This window comes from Octopus bimaculoides, chromosome 15 (assembly GCF_001194135.2).
Source record: "Octopus bimaculoides isolate UCB-OBI-ISO-001 chromosome 15, ASM119413v2, whole genome shotgun sequence".
Classification (NCBI taxonomy): Eukaryota; Metazoa; Mollusca; class Cephalopoda; order Octopoda; family Octopodidae; genus Octopus; species Octopus bimaculoides.
Genome location: NC_068995.1, coordinates 15,108,240 through 15,129,787, shown reverse-complemented (window position 1 = coordinate 15,129,787; position 21,548 = coordinate 15,108,240). Strand labels below are relative to the sequence as shown.

The following is a 21,548-nucleotide window of genomic DNA, read 5'->3' as shown; positions in this document are numbered from 1 at the left end:
GGCCAGGCAACTTTAAACCATCCTGCTTCAGGCCAGGCAACTTTAAACCATCCTGCTTCAGGCCAGGCAACTTTAAACCATCCTGCTTCAGGCCAGGCAACTTTAAACCATCCTGCTTCAGGCCAGGCAACTTCAAGCCATCTCGCTTCAGGCCAGGCAACTTCAAACAATCCTGCTTCAGGCCAGGCAACTTCAAGCAATCCTACTTCAGGCCAGGTAACTTCAAACCATCCAACTTCGGGCAACTTAACTTCAAACCCCTCAGTTTTAAACCATCCAACAACTTCAAACCTCTCAGATATTGATGATCATCTTACTGGTGATAATGATGATGATGAAGATTATGTTCCTGGTAACGAGAATGATTATGATGAGGGGCCAAATACACCACAGTTATATGTTGAAACGGCTGAATCTGTATGTTAATTCAAACCATTTTTTTTTATATCTCTTTAATTAAATCAATTAAAATTAGCTGTGTAAAATGCTAAATTACATGGTCTGACACGTCTACTTAACATCCATCATGTTAAGTTGTACTCCCGGGCAAGACATGTAGCTTAGCTTAGCTTCAGTATGCATGGTTGACAGCCAAGTGGTTAGCAACTAAAAGAATCTTGACCATTTTGATACCAAACTGCCCAAGACCACCTGTGGATCTATGATACAATCTTCCTATTTTGAAATGAACTAAATTAAAACCTTCCATAGAAATTTCATATTAATTTATGTTCTAAACTCCAGTTCAATAATGATAAAGTTGTTTTACTAAATTCTTCGTTATTACCAAATTAATTAAAACAAAGGCAATGTATTTTAACAGGAATTCAGTAATGGAATGGTTAAAGCAGTAAGAACAAACCAAATGAAAAAGCATGCCAAAATAGACACGGAATTCTGGTGCAGTCTTCTATCTGACCAGCTCCTGTCAAACCATCCAACCCATGCCAGCATGGAAGGTGGACGTTAAGCAATGATGATGATGATATATATCAACGTCACCTTCCTGGCACTTGTGCCAGTGGCACGTGAAAAGACATTCAAGCAAGTTCATTGCCAGTACCGCTGGACTGGCTCCTGTGCAGGTGGCAAGTAAAATACATCATTTCGAGCGTGGTCGTTGCCAGTACCCCCTGACTGGCCTTCGTGCCGGTGGCACGTAAAAGCACCCACTACACTCTCGGAGTGGTTGGTGTTAGGAAGGGCATCCAGCTGTAGAAACTCTGCCAAATCAGATTGGATACTGGTGTAGCCATCTGGTTCACCAGTCCTCAGTCAAATCGTCCAACCCATGCTAGCATGGAAAGCGGACGTTAAACGATGATGATATATATACATATATATATTTAGACAGACAGACTAGTGTCTTTCAGTTTCCATCAAGGAAATCCACTCACAAGGCTTTGGTTGGCCTGGGCCTATTGCAGTGGGACTGAACCCAAAACCACAGGCTTGGAAGCAAACTTCTGAACCTATCTGAAAAAAAAATTATCATTTTCTTAACAACAATTCACCTTGAGTATTTAGACTTTTAAATATTTGGATGATTTATTAATTTCACTGTTAATCACTTGTATTTTATTGTTTTTTTCCTTTTAGTCAGATTCAAATGCTGAACAGGAGTTATTTGTGGCTTCCAGGACGTCAATTGTACATATAAATGTTGATTCTGTAAGTTAACATATCTATCATTATTTTCGTCATCATCATCATCATCATCGCTGATAGGATTTCTGAGGCAGTATTTTATGACCCCAATTGCCCTTACCATCACCAACCTTTTACCCTTTTAAAAGATGCACGGGCATATTAGATGCACCCCGGTTTCAGTGGTAACATATTCAGGATAAAAATGGTTTTCATTGTATAAAAGCATGTAATATTAAATTTATAGGAAGGCAGTGAGCTGGCAGAATTGTTGGCACACCACGCAAAACGCTTACCAACATTTCATCCATCTTCATGTTCTGAGTTCAAATGTTACTGTGGTCAACTTTGCTTTTAATCCTTTCGGGGTTGGTAAAATAAGTACCAGTTGAGTACTAGGGTCAATGTAATTGACTTAACCCCCTCCCCTGAAAGTACTGGCCTTGTAGCAAAATTGACTTATGGAAGCCCAACTTCATATATAGGACCCATAGAAGGATTTTTGAGACTTTTTCACTAAAGTAATGAAATTTGGTCTTGTATTTGTCATTCACAAAGATGGAGCTTCTTTGTGACCACTCGACCTGCCAGAAATAGTAGCAGAATCTCTCACATCCTACTTTTAAGATACCTTGCTTGATTTGGTCTGGAAAAACGGGAAGAATATTGTTGGAATAGGTTGACTTAGGGTTAAACAACAATTACTACCTTATTAGTTTGGTATTTATATTGATTTCAAATTTTGGTACAAGGTGATCAGTTTTGAGAAGGAGAATAGTTGACTACATTGACCCCAGTGTTCAACTGGTACTTATTTTGTCGACCTCCAAAAGTATAAAAGGCAAAGTCGTCCCTGGTGACATTTGAACTCAGAAAGTAAAGTTGGATGAAATGCCGCTAAGCATTTTGCCTGCCATGCTAATGATTCTGCCAGTTCACATCTTCATTTGGTACTTGTATTGGTTTCAAATTCTGGTACAAGGCTGTCGATTTTGGGAAGGGGAATAGTTGATTACATCTACCCCAGTGTTCAACTGGTACTTATTTCATCGACCCCAAAAGTATAAAAGGCAAAGTTGACCCCAGCAATATTTGAACTCAGATTCTGTCAGTTTGAACCTTCATTTGGTATTTATATTGATACTCACACAAGGCACTATTCTGTTGTATGCTGTCAGTAAAAATGCAGACGTAGGAGTGGCTGTGTGGTAAGTAGCTTGCTTACCAACAACATGGTTCCGGGTTCAGTCCCACTGCGTGGCACCTTGGGCAGATGTTTTCTACTATAGCCTCAGGCTGACCAAAACCTTGTGAGTGGATTTGGTAGACGGAAACTAAAAGAAGCCTGTTGTATATATGCATGTATGTATGTGCATATGTTTGTGTGTCTGTGTTTGTCCCCACCAACATCGCTTGACAACCGATGGTGGTGTGTTTACATCCCCGTAACTTAGCAGTTCGGCAAAAGTGACCGATAGAATAAATACTAGGCTTACAAAGAATAAGTCCTGGGGTCGGTTTGCTCGACTGAAGGCGGTGCTCCAGCATGACCGCAGCCACATGACTGAAATAAGTTAAAGAGTAATATTTCAGAGTGGTTGGCGTTAGGAAGGGCATCCAGCTGTAGAAACTCTGCCAAATTAGATTGGAGCCTGGTGTTGCCATCTGGTTCACCAGTCCTCAGTCAAATCGTCCAACCCATGCTAGCATGGAAAGCGGACGTTAAACGATGATGATGATGTTAGGGATTTTTAAAGATTGAATGCTTATTAGGGTCCAGTAGAGTAAAATAGGAATCAAAGGGGTCCATAAGGAAAAAATGGTCGAGAACCACTAGGTTAAACACTTCTTTTGTTGCTCTGGTCATCAAAAATTCAGTGACATTGGGAACCTATTGCTAATGACATTGCTCACAAATTTCGATATAAAAAAATAAACAAAACAAATTGATTGGTTTTTATTATTATTCTTTAATTTCTATTTGTTAGTCTGGAGAAACCAGTGATTCTAACCAGCCTGATAACGAGGTGACAACAGAACCAGCCGAAGTCATCGTCATCGCAGGAGATGACGAGAATAATTCCAACAACAACAACCATGGTCCAAGAGCAGAAAATGTACTGCCACAACGAAATAGTACGCCACCACCATCTTCAGCTTCTGACACTGATTTTCGGTCACCTAAGCGGCGCCGAATTGAATCTCCAGCAAAACCAGATCACCACAAAGAAGGTGATTCACAAGATGATGAAGTAAGCTAAAGAACTATTCAGAAATTTCAATTTTTTTAATTGTCTTTGTCTTATTTTATTTTCTACCCAATATTCTCAATTCTCTCATGGAGTATGTTAAAGGCATTGGCTATATGATTTATAGTCAATTATCTGTTATCCATCACAATGTGGTGTACATGATCATTATTTTCCATGGTGGTGGCAGTTGCATGACTTGGGTCATCTTGAACTCTCTCCCTTCCTCTTCTAAATTCAGCTGCCCACTTTTGCACTGCTGATAAAAGCTGGAGCATTGTCCCTTAATGTAGCAACCATGTCAGCATGAATGTCCTTGGGGGCTAAACCGTTTTTCTGCAGGTACTTGATAATACTACAATGCCAAAGTCTATCTACTTTCAAGAGAAGTCGGTACTAGTTACTTTGGAAGTCTTCTTTGAACATTTAGATGTCAGCTTACCTGGAAAGAAACAATGCGGTTATTAAAAAGAAGAGTTGAAATTAATGAATGCAAGATTTTGCAGCTCTAGCGTCACTCCTTCATAGGAAGACTATGAACTTTTCAGCCCCCACCCTTATATAGTTAACCCTTTAGCATTCAAACCAGCCCAAATGCTCTGCCTGTTTTGTGTTCAAACTGGCTGGACGCAGCTTCTCACACCTACCCTACAATGTCATCCTAAAATCATACAATCACATCATCAAAATCTGAAGGCTAAGAGATAAGGCCTGATTAACTGAAAACAAATTTCACCAGTCCTCAGTCAAATCGTCCAACCCATGCTAGCATGGAAGGCGGACGTTAAACGATGATGATGATGATGATGAATATGACTAAAGCATTACATTTGACAGAATAATCTCGATGCTAAAGGGTTAAGCAATGCTGAGGCTTTGAGCTAATGCTGTAATCACTATTTCAGAGTCACATAGTTTTCTCCCTTTATCTTTTTTATCATTATTACTATTGGCGCCTAATCTTCTGAATTATCCAGCTCCAGTCTTTCTCCATTTCTCTCATCCTCTCACACGAAGGCCAGTCAGGCGGTACTGGCAACGGCCACGCTCAAAATGGTGTATTTTACATGCCACCTGCATGGGAGCCAGTCCAGTGGCACTGGCAACGATCTCGCTGGAATGCCTTTACACGTGTCACCGGCACAAGTGCCAGGAAGGCGACGCTGGGCACAGGTGCTGTCACGATTTCGTTTTTTCGCTTTCGCTTGCCCCAACAGGTCTTCGCAAGCCGAGTTTAGTGTCCAATGAAGGAGACTACATTGGCACACACACATACGTATATCTGTATGTCTATTTGCATGCATGTTTCCTTCCATGTGTATTTGCATTGGTGCCAACTGTACAAAAGTGACATTTGTTTTATGTTCCATGGCTTACTTTTGCAGTTCAACATGCTGGATGTCTGTAGACTGAAGTGCTTTACTCGAATAACACATATGAGATGACATCAGGAAGGGCATCCAGAGGTAAAAAAAAAAAAAACCATGCCAAAACTGACCTCATGCCACATAAAAAGCACTCAGTCCACTCTGCTGGGTGGTTGGTGTTAGGAATTGCATCCAGTCATAAAAACCATTCTAAAACAGACACAGATGTCTGGTGCAGTCTTCTGCCTGGCCAACTCCTGTCAAACCGTCCGACCCATGACAGCATGGAAGGCAGACGTTAAACGATGATGATGATTTCATAAGCCTCATTACATTACAAGGAATTTATGCTCTCACCTATATTCTTGGTACATGTTTTGTTTTAAAGATTTTTTGTTTTGTTTTAAATATTTGGTCTTGTGTAATGATCTTGTGCTAATCCTATTTATTGTAGACTTGCTCCATTTGTTTCGAACCTTGGACAACCTCTGGTAATCATAGGCCAGCTTCCCTTAAATGTGGTCACCTGTTTGGTCAAAGGTAATTGACTTTCATGCAATTAATTGTATAAAGATTGTTTTTTTTTGTTTTTTTTTTCTTTTAATCCAGATTGAGTAGTTATGACCTTAACAATCAAAAAGAATAACAGTCCCCTACTACAAAATAACCGAATCTCTCTCAAATCCTATCTTACTGTTTTAAGTATGGAAAAGAGGCATTTGATGTGGTGGTCACAGCTGGAACCAAATGTCAGCAACTATAAGACAAACAAAATATACAGGGTGTCCACAAGGTCTGGGTACATGGAGTAAATAAAATCATAACATAATTAAGTATAAGAAATAATAATTTCTTAAAGAATGTGTTAATCCCCATGTACCCAGACTTTGTGGACACCCTGTGTAAATAAATGATAATAAGTAAATTTTATTGAACCTTGGGAGGAGCATTATGCTGGTAATAATAAACACACACACTGGTTTGGTCCTTTATTGTTATTGTTTAGTATTGTTTGTGTTGTTATTTCTTGTTTTTTGTCAAACAATTATTTAATTGCATTGTTGCAACCTCTTCAGTGACACATTTTTCCTCTTCCATTTCTTTTGAACTTATGTTCCAGTGTCGGGATTTGTCCAAGATCTGTCCAATATGAGTATGTGTGTGTGTATATCTGTATGTGTGTGTGTGTGTTTGTTTTTTAAATACTGACTTATGTCATTTTTATATACATAAGTTAGCGGTTTTGGTTTTCTCTTTGTTTTCTTCACAAATGCACACACGTTCATCCATATCACGTTTCTCTCAAAGACAGTTAAACTGTCTTCTTTGTTTGATAAATGCTGAATAAATTGATGTGTATCTGTGCAAGAGTATGAGCATGCATAAGCCTGCATGTGTGTACGAGCATGTATGTCTGTGTTTCCTTGTGTGTGTGTCCATGTCCGTGTGTATGTGTGTGCATTCGAATGTGTGTGAGTTCTTGTGTGTTTGATTTCTACAGCTAGATAGCCTTCCTAATGCCAACCACTTTACAAAGTGTACTGGATGTTTTTTGACATGGCATCAGCATGAATGAGGTCCCCAAGTAATTTGCATGACAAGACCCCCTCAACTAAGGAGTGATGTACTATCAAGGAAGGTGTATATTTATTTGTAAGCTATGTTGTATTTGTACTGTATTTCGTTTAGCATATTAATATTTTATTTCTTTATATTGTCTCAGCTGCATTGAAAAGTGGTTAAGAGGTCAAGGAGATAAATGTCCCCATTGTAACTGTAAAGCCAAAAGAAGTGACATACGAGTCGTATTTTCCAGAAATATCCGGGTGGGTATTGACTAAATTCTTTTCAAGTATCTCTCTCTCTCTCTGTGTTTGATATATGTATGTGTGTGTGTGTGTGTGTACAGGCATGGCTGTGTGGTAAGAAGCTTGCTTCCAAACCACATGGTTCCAGGTTCAGTACCTGCCACTTTGGGCAAGTGTCTTCTACTATAGCCTTGGGCCGACCAAAGCCTTGTGAGTGGATTTAGTAGACAGAAAGTGAAAGAAGCCCATTGTGTGTGTGTGTCCCCACAATTGCTTGACAGTCGATGCTGGTGTGTTTACATCCCCTTAACTTAGTGGTTCGGCAAAAGAGGCTGATAGAATAAGTACTAGGCTTACGAAGAATAAGTCCCAGGGTCGATTTCTTTGACTAGAAAAACCCCTTAAGGCGGTGCTCCAGCATGGCTGCAGTCAAATGACTAAAGCAAGTGGTTGGCATTAGAAAGGGCATCTAGCTGTAGAAACTCTGCCGGATCAGATTTGAGCCTGGTGCAGCCATCTGGTTTGCCAGTCCTCAATCAAACCGTCCAACCCACACCAACATGGAAAGCGAACGTTAAACAATGATGATGATATATATATACACACATACATACAAGCATGCGTACATACATGTTAGTGTGTGCATTTGTTTAGCCATGTATATATGTGTACATATCTTTGTATTTGTGTGCATGACATATGTAGATGCTGAAGAAGCTTCTGTCAGTTTCACGAGACCATAGATCTACACCTGGAAAATCCTATTTTGTTCTTGTATACGGAACAGCATTTGCCGGGGACAGTGTCAGCAAATGACCCACATGTGTGTGACAGTCCTGTCTGCAGAGCCTACACTTAAAGGCACTGTCTGCTATCTTGATGCTGCATTTCCTTAAATATGATTTTCTTCATCAGCATCTCTTATCGTTTTAAGCCCTTGTCTGGTTCCTGTCTCTAGCAGGAGTGATCATCAGCAATATACTCCCATTTTGCAATGTTCATGAAATATATGTATATGACCTGTGTATATAGGAGTAGTATATATGTATGTGTGTATGTATGCATATAACTGTTTGTTTGTGTATGAATATATATGTGTATCTGTATTTGTGTGTGTGTGTGTGTATATATATATATATATATGTATCTTTATTAACAATGTTGCTGTTTCCTAGGCTGTGGACACTATTGAACGTGATAGAGCTTTACAGGAACTTGCTCAAAGCAAGCAAAGAAATGCTGAATTGAAAATGGAATTAGCTGAACTCGGTCGCAAATATCAACTGAATTGTTCCAAGCTACAAAGTGAACTTCAAGAGGCCCAAAATGAAATTAAATTTCTCAGGTAACTCTTCTTTACCTATGCACACACACATATAAATAAGAGTTTGGTGTGTATGATTTTTTTTTTATTGCTTTTGTGTTTTCCTCAAATATATCTTTGTGTGAAAATAAAGCATAATGGTTTTATTGTTGAGGTGCTGGACAATTGATCATACGGTCGTGTGTCCAAACCCTACTGTAGCCTTTCATATTAACAAATTGAATATATACCCTTTGCTGCAAGGTAAAGCATACAAAGTATGGTTGCATTCATTGTTGAAAACCAAGTTTATGGATTTTTACCTCTAGATCAGGGATGGGCAGCCTTTTCCAAAACGTCGGCTGCAGGAGTCATGACTCAGCATTTGGCAGGCCACACTACTAAAAGAATTCAAGTTAATTTCTCAAACTCAGTGGTTTGGCAAAAGAGACTGATAGAATAAGTGCTAGGCTTAAAAGAAAAAGGTTCTAGTATCAGTTTCATCATCATCATTTGTTCAACTGAAATCGTTCAAGATGGTGCTCCAGCATGGCCGTACTCAGCTGACTGAAATAAGTAAAAGAATACAGCTCAAGAGTAACAATCTTCTTTTACTACGTACATTGTTCATTACTACTTTACTGGGAATCCAAGAGAGAGGATGTTTAACCCATTAGCATTCAGATTACATGTTTTTTTATTTACTCCCACATTATCCTGTAGCTTTAATTGTATAGTTTTACGATGACATTGTAGGGTTGAATATTTGAGCCATATATTTGAGCCATATATGGCTTGATTAAATGCTAAAGGGTTAACCTATTCCCACTATAGTGAGAATACATCTTGACAGGGTTAAAATCTGCAACTGAATGCTCTTCCTAACATTAACTTTTTTACAGAGTGTTATTGGTTTCATTTTACCATAGCACCAGCACTGGTGGACCTTGTCTTGTTCACAATGAGAACAAAAGAATTCTCTCTGTTTTATATATGCCTTGTTTTTCAACTACTTTATAGAGTGTATTGTCTATGTAATTAATATTTGCCCAACGCTTTTAACCCCAAATTTTGCCGGTACAAAGTGACAGTTGCACTTGGTGATTGTGGCACATTGGATAATGGTAACTAGGTATTGTGATTGTTGATGTTGAAAAATTTCTCAAATAGGCGCAGGCGTGGCTGTGTGGTAAGAAGCTTGCTTCCCAATCACATGGTTCTGGGTTCAGTCCCACTGCATGGCACCTTGGGCAAGTGTCTTCTACTATAGCTTTGAGTTGACCAAAGCCTTGTGAGTGGATTTGATAGACAGAAACTGAAAGAAGCCCATCATATATATATATATATATATATATATAAAGTTGTATATTGTCAACTTAATGTGACAATCCCAATAAGGGAATACACTACTGCTGTTTAGCCCTAGGAAGCTGGACCGCTTCCTGTCGGCCTTGACACAATTACTGTGTCCTTAAGTTTGTGAAGGGGAGACAAGCTCCCCTAGCCAGCATTCAGGGACATGTTTCTGAGTCTTTGCTCGTCATCAGCCTGAAGTAGCTTGCCAGCTGGATAGAGAGGCCTGTTTCTCCTTCACAAACCTATGTAAATCATAGTGAAGTTCATTCACTGATCAAGTTTTAGGGAAAAGAACCAAGGTTCATGAACTCATCGATGAAAATTCACTGTCGCATTTTATACTGTGAAACTTAATTTAATTTTAATTTTTAATAAATTGATTTTAATTGAGTTTTTACCTGTAATTTTGGATTTTTATTCCTAATATTATTTTTATATATATATATATATCTTTGTGACTCTGTTTGTCCCTCTGTCACCACTTGACAATTGGTGCTGATGTGTTTATGTCCCTGTAACTAAGCAGTTCGGCAAAAGAGACCAACAGAATAAGTATTAGGCTTTAAAAAAGTTCCAGGGTCGATTTGTTTGACTAAAACCCTTCAAGGCAGTGCTCCAGTGTGGCCACTGTCAAGTGACTGAAACAAGTATAAGAATAAATGCAATGATTTATGTTTTATTGCAGGAGTCGGTTGATGGGAAGCAGCACTGGCGCAACTTCTGATGTTTCACTCTCTCAGGAAAATTCTGTAAATAAAAGCCAAGAAGCAAACAGAAATGGACAATATAGATGTATTAAAACAATTTTGATTTGGGAGGTATGTGACAAATCATTTAAAAACTGGGGGTTTTTTGTACTTTGATGTAAGAATAGATTTGCAATTATGAAGGGGTGCTGAAAAATTCCTGACTTTAGGTAAAAAAAAAAAAAACACAGGAGGATCAGTTAATTATGATTTTATTCAACATATTCCCCTCTCAGATTCACACACTTATTGTAGCAGTCCTTCTGATTTTCTAAGCCCCGTAAAAAGAACTCAGAAGGTTGGGCCTCCAAACAGGCCTTTAACGATACCCTTAAAGCTAGGAACTTTTCAGCACCTCCTCTTAAGGGACCTGCTTTGCAGTAGCTACATGGTTTCATGTTCAGTCTTGCTGCATGCCACACTGAGCAAATGTGTTCTATAACTTTGGGTTGAACAATGCCTTGGTGCAATTTTGCAGATGGAAACTTTATGGAAGTCTCTTTGTATATGTATATGTTTGTGTACTTGTGTGTATGTGCATTTATCTCTGTGTGTCTTCACACCGGCACAGCTTGAATGATGTGTACCTTTTGTTTATCTTCCTATACACAATACATCCCACAGATCAGCAATTTGATTACAGAGGCCAGTAAAATAAAGTATGATACATGCTCATCATTTAACATCCATTTTTTTCCTTACTGACATGGGTTGGAGGATTTTTCTCAGGTAATATTTTGCTGTAGGGTGGCAAGCTGTCAAAATCGTTAGCACTCTGGGTGAAATGCTTAGTGGTATTTCATCTGCCATTACATTCTGGGTTCAAATTCTGCCGAGGTCGACTTTGCTTTTCATCCTTTCGGGGTCAATTAAATAAGTACCAGTTATGCACTGGGGTTGATGTAATCAACTTAATCCCTTTGTGTGTCCTTGTTTGTCCCCTCTATGTTTAGCCCCTTTGTGGGCAATAAAGAAATAAATATTTTGTTGTAGTTACTTGGTGGAGAATCGAACAGATTGAAGTCAAACATTGAAATGTGCATGGAACAGGCTAATCTGAGAACTTATAAATGCTATTAGGCATTGTGTCTTTACTACTATTGCCAGTCTACAGTACTAAAGAAAACTTCATTTCAGGCTTTTCCAAATTCAACAAAATTCTCATTTAATTTTAGGGTGGGAACTGCCGTGTGATGGCTTACAGTCCTTTTCTGGGTGTCCTGGTTGTATCACAGCCCTCAAGTATTCCATTGTTCCAGGGCTTTGGTGTGAGAAAAGTGAGTATTATTAAATGTTTACATTTCATGATATTTGTCTTCCTTCTCAGTTTACAACCTAATTCTTCAGATTTAACTTGGTATTAAGTGCAATAGAATCCAGACTAGATGTATATAATGATTAACACGATAAAATTTTAATTAACATATTTAACTTTCAACATATTAAAAATTTTCTAAGTCAAACACCCATTCCTGTAATATCGAACAGAAAATATTAAAAAATGGGTTTGTTATTCAAATGCTTATAGTATCTTTACTTGTGGTCAGATTATTGTGAAAATTTTATAGTATTACAGAAAAGAATTTTTTTTTAATGTGAGTAGTCATTTGTGATAAAAAAAATCATGCTTGCTTGGTTGTTAATCGATTACATAATAATAGTAACTAAACAAAACAGATATACTGTAAAAACTCATGTAATTTGGGCACCTGTGTAATTTATGCAGGTGATTTTTCCGGATAAAAACTGTCAAAAAAATGCTGCTCATGTAAAATTCACACCCAAAAGTTTTCAGAATTGTTGATATGGCCAGGGCAAAAAGGTTTTCAATTTAGTTGTATGTAGCATAATTTCACTTACTTATGATTAGATTTTATTAAATTAAGTTTCATTACCAATAAACATCAGCTTGGATGACATTTTACTCAACAGAAGGAGGTGACTGATCAAACTGATTATGTAAACAGAATTCTGATTGGTCGAAAGTATCTTCTTGTCTCAAGCTCTGATTTTCTGCCTATTTTTGTCAGAACCTTTGATACAGAGTATCGAAATTTTAATCCCTTTCACACTTATAAAATGTCAAGCAAACTTAAAAATTTGTCTTTACCGTTTTAGCTGGGAGACCAAACTGATAGTTTGGTAACCCACTAAAATAAACAAAAGGAGAAAATAAACAGCTTTGCAAGTTTAACTCAGTGTTTATCGAACAAGAGAGGTGCGAAATTTAAGAAACAACTTGTTAGGATATACACGTCTGTTAGGGGACATATACAAGAATAGCAAAAATCTACTATACCAAAAGAACTGGTAATACATACATTACAAGTGTTCTATGAAAAGAACATAAAATTACTGCATAATTCAACATGAATGTGAAACAACGTTAAACATCATATAAGGTAAATGAAGGTTTCTGTAAGAATGCTAAGGCATATTCACTTAGTGAGTTTACATGCGCAAGGATGGATTACGATGTCGTTGGTGTTAGATGCAGTAAAAAATGGCCTGGACTGTGATTACCAGCACGAACATGAAACTTCAAAAAGTAGTTAACCATTTAATGGTTTTAGTAAATTTATACAGAAAAAGTAAGCATTATACCATCCAGCATGAATGAAAGTCAACTTCATTATATTTTTTCTGTAAAAACCTATTCTGACATTAAATGAGTCAACATCTGGTATGAATGTTTACATTTATATGTCATTTTTCAGCACAGAAAAAAAATTCTGGAAACGGTCTACTCATGTAATTTACGCACCCGCTAAGGTTAATTTGTTTTTGTGAAAAAAAAGTGCATAAATTACATGGGTTTTTATGGTACTTAAAAAAGATGATAAAAAGGGAGATGGCGGTAATAAATTACATGCTGTTAGTAATAGACATGGATGTAGAAACATGACAAATAAAAAGACAAAAATGGTTTTCCCTGACATTTTTGCAGCTTAGCTGTGGTAGGTAAACTGTTACATCAGACACAACATACAGAGGCTTGCACAAATTTAATCAACACATGTAGCAACAATTTGACTGCTCTTTTTGTTCTGTATACAAATTAGTTTGTTGGATGCACATATCAATCAAATGTCAGTGGAAAAATTTTTAAGAATACTCAGGAAACTTCACATCAAATCCTAAAGGTGTTTTTAGACAAATTCTGCTTACGAAATGTTCACTTCTTCAGGTTACATTTTATCCTAGTTACTTGACGGAAAATTGAACAGATTGAAGTCAGACATCAAAATATACATCAATCAGGCATTTTACTGTATGTATTTATTGTGTGTGTATTTTCCCCATTTAAAAATTTATCTATGCACATATGAATGTTCTTACAGATTAGTACGGTGGATTTTCGGACGACTGAATATATCCCACTTCATTCTAAACTTATCCGTTCCATGAGTTTCCATCCAACCTATTCCGATGGTTTACTGCTTAGTTGTGCTATGGATAAAAAAATCAAATTAACCAGTTTAATTAGCAACACAGTTGTTCAACAGTAAGTATCACAATTCTTGTTCCTTTAACTCCTGGTTAACCATGATCAACTAGACCTTTCATATACACACATACATTCACCCTCTCATATGTCATTATCATCATTCTTTTAATCCACTATTCCATACTTCATGGGTCAAATAGTGTTTATTAAGTCAAATTTTCTACAGCTGGATTCTGATCCTGTTGTCAACCTGCAAAATGAATGTCTCTGCTTATATTACAGCAACACTTTTACATGTTTCAGTCAAGACTGCAGCCATGCTAGGACATCAAAATATATATATTTATTACTGTGTGTATGTGCAATGATATATATACATGCTTACACACCCACACATACATATAATATACAATATGTGTGTTTTTTTTAACAGCATATGCATGGACATGTGGTTAGAAATTCTGTTTTGCAACCACATTGTTTTTGAGTTAGTTCCAACTGCATGGAACTGGGTAGGTATCTTTTCCTATAACATTGTACTGATGAATGCTTCGTGAGTGGAATTGGTTGAAAGAAACTATAGGAAGTGTAACAGTCATTCCAGCTCCATCACATGACTTTTAGAGGCCTTCTGCAAAAGTACAAGTTAAATTTATTTAGGTCTATTACAAGTTTCAGTAAGTAAAACTTCCAGAATGAATAAAAGAGCGCTTTTATAATCCAGGTAACTTTCAAAGAAAAACATGGTGCACTTTTCACTTCATGAAATCATCAATCAGTTTAGAATAATCAAGCTGAGAGCTAAGTTAATGTTCAATAGATATCATAGACAATCCACAAAGTCTGGTATATGTTTGTGGTACAATATAATATTTTTACAAGAACTTTTGCAGGTACAATGTATTACTATTTTATTTCTTGAAATTTTCAGTTAACATAGATTGTTTAATTCTTGTTCAACATCTTAACCAAAGTAAATAGATGACTCATCTACATACTTTGATCTTAACATGGGGCCCCTCAACCGCGGAGGCCCCCTGCGACTGCAGGGGTTGCAGGGGCTTTGCAACAGCCCTGAGTTGTTCATTCATTCATTCATAGACAGATTTGTGTATGCATGTAGTTATCCCATTGTTTTGATGTTTGTGTACAGTTTAAAAACAATGACTCCGTTGAAATGATGGCAACTTTGTTGACAATCTGCTGCATAAACATGTCCAGCTATTGAGCTGTTTATTGGTTGAAGGACAAGGGGAAATAGTTTCTTATTCTTATTTAGAAACAAGTGGAGGTTGCTTACAAGAAAAGCATCTGATTGTAGAAATCTACCACAATTATTTTAGTCTAATCCATGCCAGCATGAGAATGTGGACATTAAAACAATGATTGTAATATATCTATGTATAACTAGATTTAGTTTATCCAATAAAACAGAACTGATAGTTTGGTAGAATTTATTTGGTGTAATCAATAACATGATCACACATCAAGTGATAGTTACATGAACACCCATAATGTGAGATGTTCTCTCTTTTCTGTCTTGTGACATATTTCTTAACATTTAACATAATTTAATTTTAAAATGTTATATTGTTTACATTATAGCTAAGATATATATATCATCATCATCATCATCGTTTAACATCCGCTTTCCATGCTAGCATGGGTTGGACGATTTGACTGAGGACTGGTGAACCAGATGGCTACACCAGGCTCCAATCTGATTTGGTAGAGTTTCTACAGCTGGATGCCCTTCCTAATGCCAACCACTCAGAGAGTGTAGTGGGTGCTTTTACGTGCCACCGGCACAAAGGCCAGTCAGGAGGTACTGGCAACGGCCACGCTCGAAATGGTGTATCTTATGTGCCACCTGCACTGGAACCAGTCCAGCAGTACTGGCAACGAACTCGCTCGAATGTCTATCGTTGCCAGAGCACCAGCTGTCTGGCTTTCGTGCCGGTGGCATGTAAATAGCACCATTTGAGCGTGACCGTTACCAACGTCGCCTTCCTAGCACTTGTGCCATAAATATATATATATATATATATATATATATATGCTTGTATAGAGTGTGTGTATATACATGCCAAATTTATTCATGTATAATTTACTTATTTTCATGAAAAAACAGGATTAATTGGTTTCCATTATGTTGGCTTTACAGCTGGTACACTTTTACGGCTTAAATGGGAAAATTCAAAAGTCACTTTAAAATTTGCTTTTATTTTTATTTAAGAGATGTGAACTTTTTCATTGTATTTTGTACAACGATTAAAGTAAATCTGGTTAAAAAGTCCCCTTTAGCCATATATCATAATTCTATCTACTACAGGTACAAGGCCTGATATTTTGGGGAAGGGTGTTGGAGGCTAGTTGATTTCATCAACCCCTGTACTTGCCTGGTACTTATTTTATTGACCCCTGAAAGGATGAGAGGCAGAGTCAACTGCGGCGGAATTTGAACTCAGGAAGAAATGCCTCTAAGCATTTTGTCCAAAGTGGTAACAATTCTTATTTCTTTATTGTCCACAAGGGGCTAAACATAGAAGAGACAAACACGGACAGACAAAGGGATTAAGTCGATTACATCAACCCCAGTGCACAGCTGATACTTAATTTATCGACCCCGAAAGGATGAAAGGCAAAGTCGACCTCGGCAGAGTTTGAACTCAGAACATAAAGACAGGCGAAATACGGCTAAGTATTTCGCCCGGCGTGCTAACGTTTCTGCCAGCTCGCCGCCTTTATTTATTTATCATAATACAGAAAGGAAGTCAGTGGGTATATGGTGGTAGTGGGGGGAAGCCATTGCACATAATTACAGATTAGCATTATACATGAGAATGTATTATACACAAATGTGGCATATGTGTTTGTGTATGTATATGTGTATATATATGACGGTGCTGAAAAGTTTCTGGCTTTGGTTAAAAGAAAATACAGAAGGATCAGTGAATTATGATTTTATCCAATATGTTCCCCTCTCAGATTCACACACTTGTTACAGTGGTCCTTCAGTTTTTCTGACCCCTGTAAAAATACTTGGAAGGTTGGGCCTCCAACCAAGCCTTTCACGACACCCTTAAAGCCAGGAACTTTTCAGCACCCCCCTTGTATATGTGTGTATAATGTTTTTACAGGTACGAGGTCCCACTTCCTGCTTGGAGTTGTGTCTGGAACACAGATGACCATAACTACTTCTTTGCTGGCATTCAGAATGGTTTAGTGTTGGAATATGATGTCCGTAAGACTGATACATTTATTCAACAAATAAACACCGAGGGGAGTCGGTCACCTGTTGTTTCTCTACAGTATATTCCTGCTGCACCTTTTGCTCACTTCAGGTATGGTTATCTTGTCATGCTGTTCTTTTACTTGTTTCAGTCATTTGACTGCAACCATGTTGGAGCATCACCTTGGAGGGCTTCTACTTGTAAAAATCGAACCCAAGACTTATTTTTTTAACCCTTTAGTGTTCGCATTATTCTGTTAAAATTAATGCTTTTTCATCTACCTTGTTTTGAACTAATCATACATTATCTTGTAGCTATGAGATTTTGATGAGGTAGCTGTTAATTTTTAAAACAATATTGTAGGGTTGGTGTGAGAGACCAGATCTGGCCAGTTTGAACATAAAACAGGCAGAATACTTTTGGCCGGATATGGCTGGTTAAAATGCTAAAGGGTTAAAGCCTGGTACTTATTCTGTCAGTTTCTTTTGCTGAACCACTAAGTTACATGGATGTAAACACACCAACATCAGTTAGCAAGCAGTGATAGAGGGACAAACACAAACACACACATACGACGTTCTTCTTTCAGTTTTCGTCCACCATATCCACTCACAAGGCTTTGGTTGGCTCAAGGCTATAATAGAAGATACTTGCCCAGGTTGCCATGCAATGGGACTGAACCTGGAACCATGTGGTAGGGATGCATGCTTCTTACCACACAGCCACACCTGTGCCTTAAAGACGAAAATGTTTTCATATTTATATCTACATTGCACTTTAATTGGTTTGATACATGTTTGTATCAGACTGGATTTTTAGTAGAAACCTTTGTTTCTACGTTAAGGCTTATAATGTTTTTATGCACCAAGTTGTGTGTCTGGCCTTGTAAAGAATACAGCTGCTACTTTTAATTTGCATCATATCTGCTAGCCATCACTCTCGCTTTCATGTTACTCATTATTGGCATCCATCAGTCACTCCTTTTCTCTTCACCGTCAGCCATCTTTATTCTTTCAAGCCTTCACTCTTCCCTGACATTCATCATTCTCTTTCATTTTCATTTCTCCCTCTTCCATCAATTTGTCTTCCTCGTATCTCTGCCTCATTCCCTACTTTGTCCTTACACTGTTTTCATTTTATTGAGTCTCCTTAACAACAACCATCATATAGCTGCTTATCACTTTCTTCCTTCCCTACCACCCTCTCACCTTGGCTCTCTCTCTCCATCCATCCAGTTGTATTTGCCTGTATGAATTAATACACATAGCATTAAGTTTACTTTTCAGTGCAAAAGTCTTTCTGTTTTGTAAAGACTAACGATTTTATAAGCTGGCTTATTGATTCAACCAGTCCATTTCTACAGCAGCTGAAAAAACCTGATTGATTAAATTATACAAAAATTGAGTACTTCTTAGTTTCAAGATCTGTTTTTGCCTATATGAATACTGGAACATAATAGATGCCATTAGATTTTGAATGTCAAAGAATTAGAACTTGATGGTTTTATATTGTGACAGCATATATTTTGATGTCCCTTATGCTACTTTGTGATCCTGATCGTGACTTTTATTCATTTTCTAGAGCTGGTGGACTGTTGGTTGGTCAGTTAGATCGAATCAGCTTTTATGAGAGAAAACCTAACAATAAATATGAAGTTCATCTTCTTCCTTTGGAAGGTAAGACTTAAAACTGAACAGGTAAGGGTAAAGAAAGTCACTAGAACTGTTGCACTGGTGATGGTCTACTTTGGCATGGATCAGGCTGGAAATAAAACCAGAAGTGATGCTTAGTGTTTGTTGGTGTGGTATGCCATAAGATGAAACAGATAGAAATTAATTCTTCAGCAAGAGGCTCTTTATTAAATAAGGTATTATTCTCTCATGAAGGATTTTACCTGGTATATTTCACTATCATACACTGATTTTTGGTTTTAAACACTGAATTCTCCAACTTTTCTGTGTTCACATCTTTACCTTTTCTTGTTGATCTCACAAATATTTCTACAAACTTGTAGTAAAGTCCTGAAGACAATAAATTCCGTTTAAATATACCCCAGAGGTTACTCATTATAATTGTAGTAATATCATCAAACAGTTATTGTAATTGAAAAGACTTCATCTCAAAATGATCACAATAAGCAGATTCATTAGAGTATTAGAAAAAATACCTTGCAGTATTTCATTGTACACATTTATGTTGTGAGATCAAATCTTTTTAAGGTCAGCTTTGCTTTTCATTCTTCAAAGGTAAAAAAAAAGTCACAATCAGATACTTATTTTTTGTGATTGTGATGGAGGAATGAAAGTGAAATTTTTAATTGACAGATGATCATGGAAAGACAAGTAAATATTATAAATTGTATAGCCTGATATTCTGTCAATTCAATTTAATTTATTTGTTCAAGGGCTCATGACAAACACTAAAATTGGTGACTGAGCACCAAATCTTAAGTTAAATTCTAGAAATTCTTCATTTCTCATAACTGGTGATTATCAGTACTTTTACCAGCTTCCTTATGTTTACTTTATTTTATTTCATTTTTGTCTTAAAGGTAACCTCACAAGTTTATTTTTTGAAACTCACACAAGACAGTTATTGGCAAGTTTTAGGAATTCTACCAAATTTCCCAAGGTCCGGCATTTGGTGAGTGAAGCAAAAACAAAATAATATGTATTCATCATTATCATCGTTTAACGTCCACTTTCCATGCTAGCATGGGTTGGACGATTTGACTGAGGACTGGTGAACCAGATGGCTACACCAGGCTCCAATCTGATCTGGCAGAGTTTCTACAGCTGGATGCCCTTCCTAATGCCAACCACTCCGAGAGTGTAGTGGGTGTGTAGATAAAAATGTTTGTTGGTTCATTGACCTCACTGGTTCACAAATTGTGCACTTTGGGGGGTGCCTGGCATGTCATAGATTTTTTAAAGTAGAATATAGACGCAGACATGGCTGTGTGGTTAAGAAGTTTGCTTCTCGTCCACATGGTTTTTGGTTAGGTTCCATTGCCTTGCACCTTGGGCAGTTGTCTTCTACTGCAGCTCAAAGCTATAGAAGACCAAAGCTTTGCAAGTGGATTTAGTAGATGGAAACTAAAAGAAGCCTGTCATATATGTATGTGTTTCCTTGTCTTGACATAGTGTGATAGTTGCAAATTAGTGTCACTGTCATACAGTGTCTTTCATATCCAGTCTTCCAAAAAAAAAAACATGTCTGGCCATGTGGAAATATTACCTTACTTGGAAGTAGATGAGGGTTAATGACGTGAAGGTCATCCAGACCTAAAATATCTGCCTCAGCAAACTCCATCTCAACCAGGGTCCACACAAATTGAGTATCCACAAAAGTATTTTAAGAGCCTCTGAAAAAATTTTGCTTTAGACGTATGTAGTGGTAGGTATTGCAAGAATCAGCTAGGGTACTTTCTCTATTGTTTTACATAGTTTAACCTAAATGTGTGAAAAACAAAATATGGATTTTGCAAGAAGTTTCTGTAAAACTAGTTTTTAAGCATCAAATGGCTATGGAGGTCCACCAGAATAAAATAGCAATCAAGGGGGTCCACCAGAATAAAATAGCAATCAAGGGGGTCCACCAGAATAAAATAGCAATCAAAGGGATTCATAGATTAAAAAAAAATGGTTAAGAATTCCTGATCTAACCCATGCTGACATTGAAAACTGGACAGTAAATGATGATGATGATAGTGGTGGCAGAAGCTATTTTAAGGCTTTAGAAATGACACAATAGTAGCTAAATGTCTTGAGAAACTCTTCCTCAATGGGTTAGAGGTCTCATCTTGCTTGTATGTTCTATTTTGGCATGGCTTCTGCATCTGGTTATTCTTTGTAATGTCATCTACTTTTTCAGAATTTAATGGTTGCATTTATCCTGGCACCATTACTAGAGTTTATCTGTGTGTCAGCACCACTCCTCTGTATCCCTCTGCTTATTCAAGGCAACATGACTCCTCCCAGTCTATGAAAAGACACATTAGATAATGTGCTCTCTCAGTTGAGCTGGGACTGAACAGTAATCAGTCCACCACTATATCCAACATGTATCTGCTGCATTTACCACAGTAACTGAAACACACACACACACACACACATATATATATATAGTTTTAGGGAAAAGAACCAAGGTTCATGAACTCATCGATGAAAATCCACTGTCACATATAGAAAAATCAATAAGTAAAAGCACAATAAATGAGTATAATATAATACAAAGTAAATATCATAAGATAAAGATAATAATTATTATTATTATTATCTTTATCTTATATTTACTTTGTATTATATTATACTCATTTATTGTGCTTTTAATTATTAATTTTTCTATATGTGATAGTGGATTTTCATCGATGGGTTCATGAACCTTGGTTC

General features: G+C 37.2%; 1 protein-coding gene across 2 annotated transcripts in view; it reads left to right on the top strand.

Moving 5' to 3' along the window:
* The window catches only part of LOC106876863 (E3 ubiquitin-protein ligase RFWD3), a 27,924-nt gene that overhangs the window by 4,425 nt on the left and 1,951 nt on the right, over positions 1-21,548 (top strand). Inside the window, exons 3-14 of one of the 2 annotated variants that reach the window (XM_052973192.1) lie at positions 37-417; positions 1,600-1,671; positions 3,636-3,899; positions 5,718-5,803; positions 6,987-7,089; positions 8,247-8,416; positions 10,416-10,548; positions 11,652-11,753; positions 13,818-13,981; positions 17,065-17,268; positions 18,739-18,833; positions 19,709-19,800. In XM_052973192.1, the coding sequence (XP_052829152.1) occupies positions 37-417; positions 1,600-1,671; positions 3,636-3,899; positions 5,718-5,803; positions 6,987-7,089; positions 8,247-8,416; positions 10,416-10,548; positions 11,652-11,753; positions 13,818-13,981; positions 17,065-17,268; positions 18,739-18,833; positions 19,709-19,800 (1,866 nt within the window). The remainder of the gene's footprint in view (positions 1-36; positions 418-1,599; positions 1,672-3,635; positions 3,900-5,717; positions 5,804-6,986; positions 7,090-8,246; positions 8,417-10,415; positions 10,549-11,651; positions 11,754-13,817; positions 13,982-17,064; positions 17,269-18,738; positions 18,834-19,708; positions 19,801-21,548) is intronic. The other variant, XM_052973193.1, reaches the window with a different exon arrangement.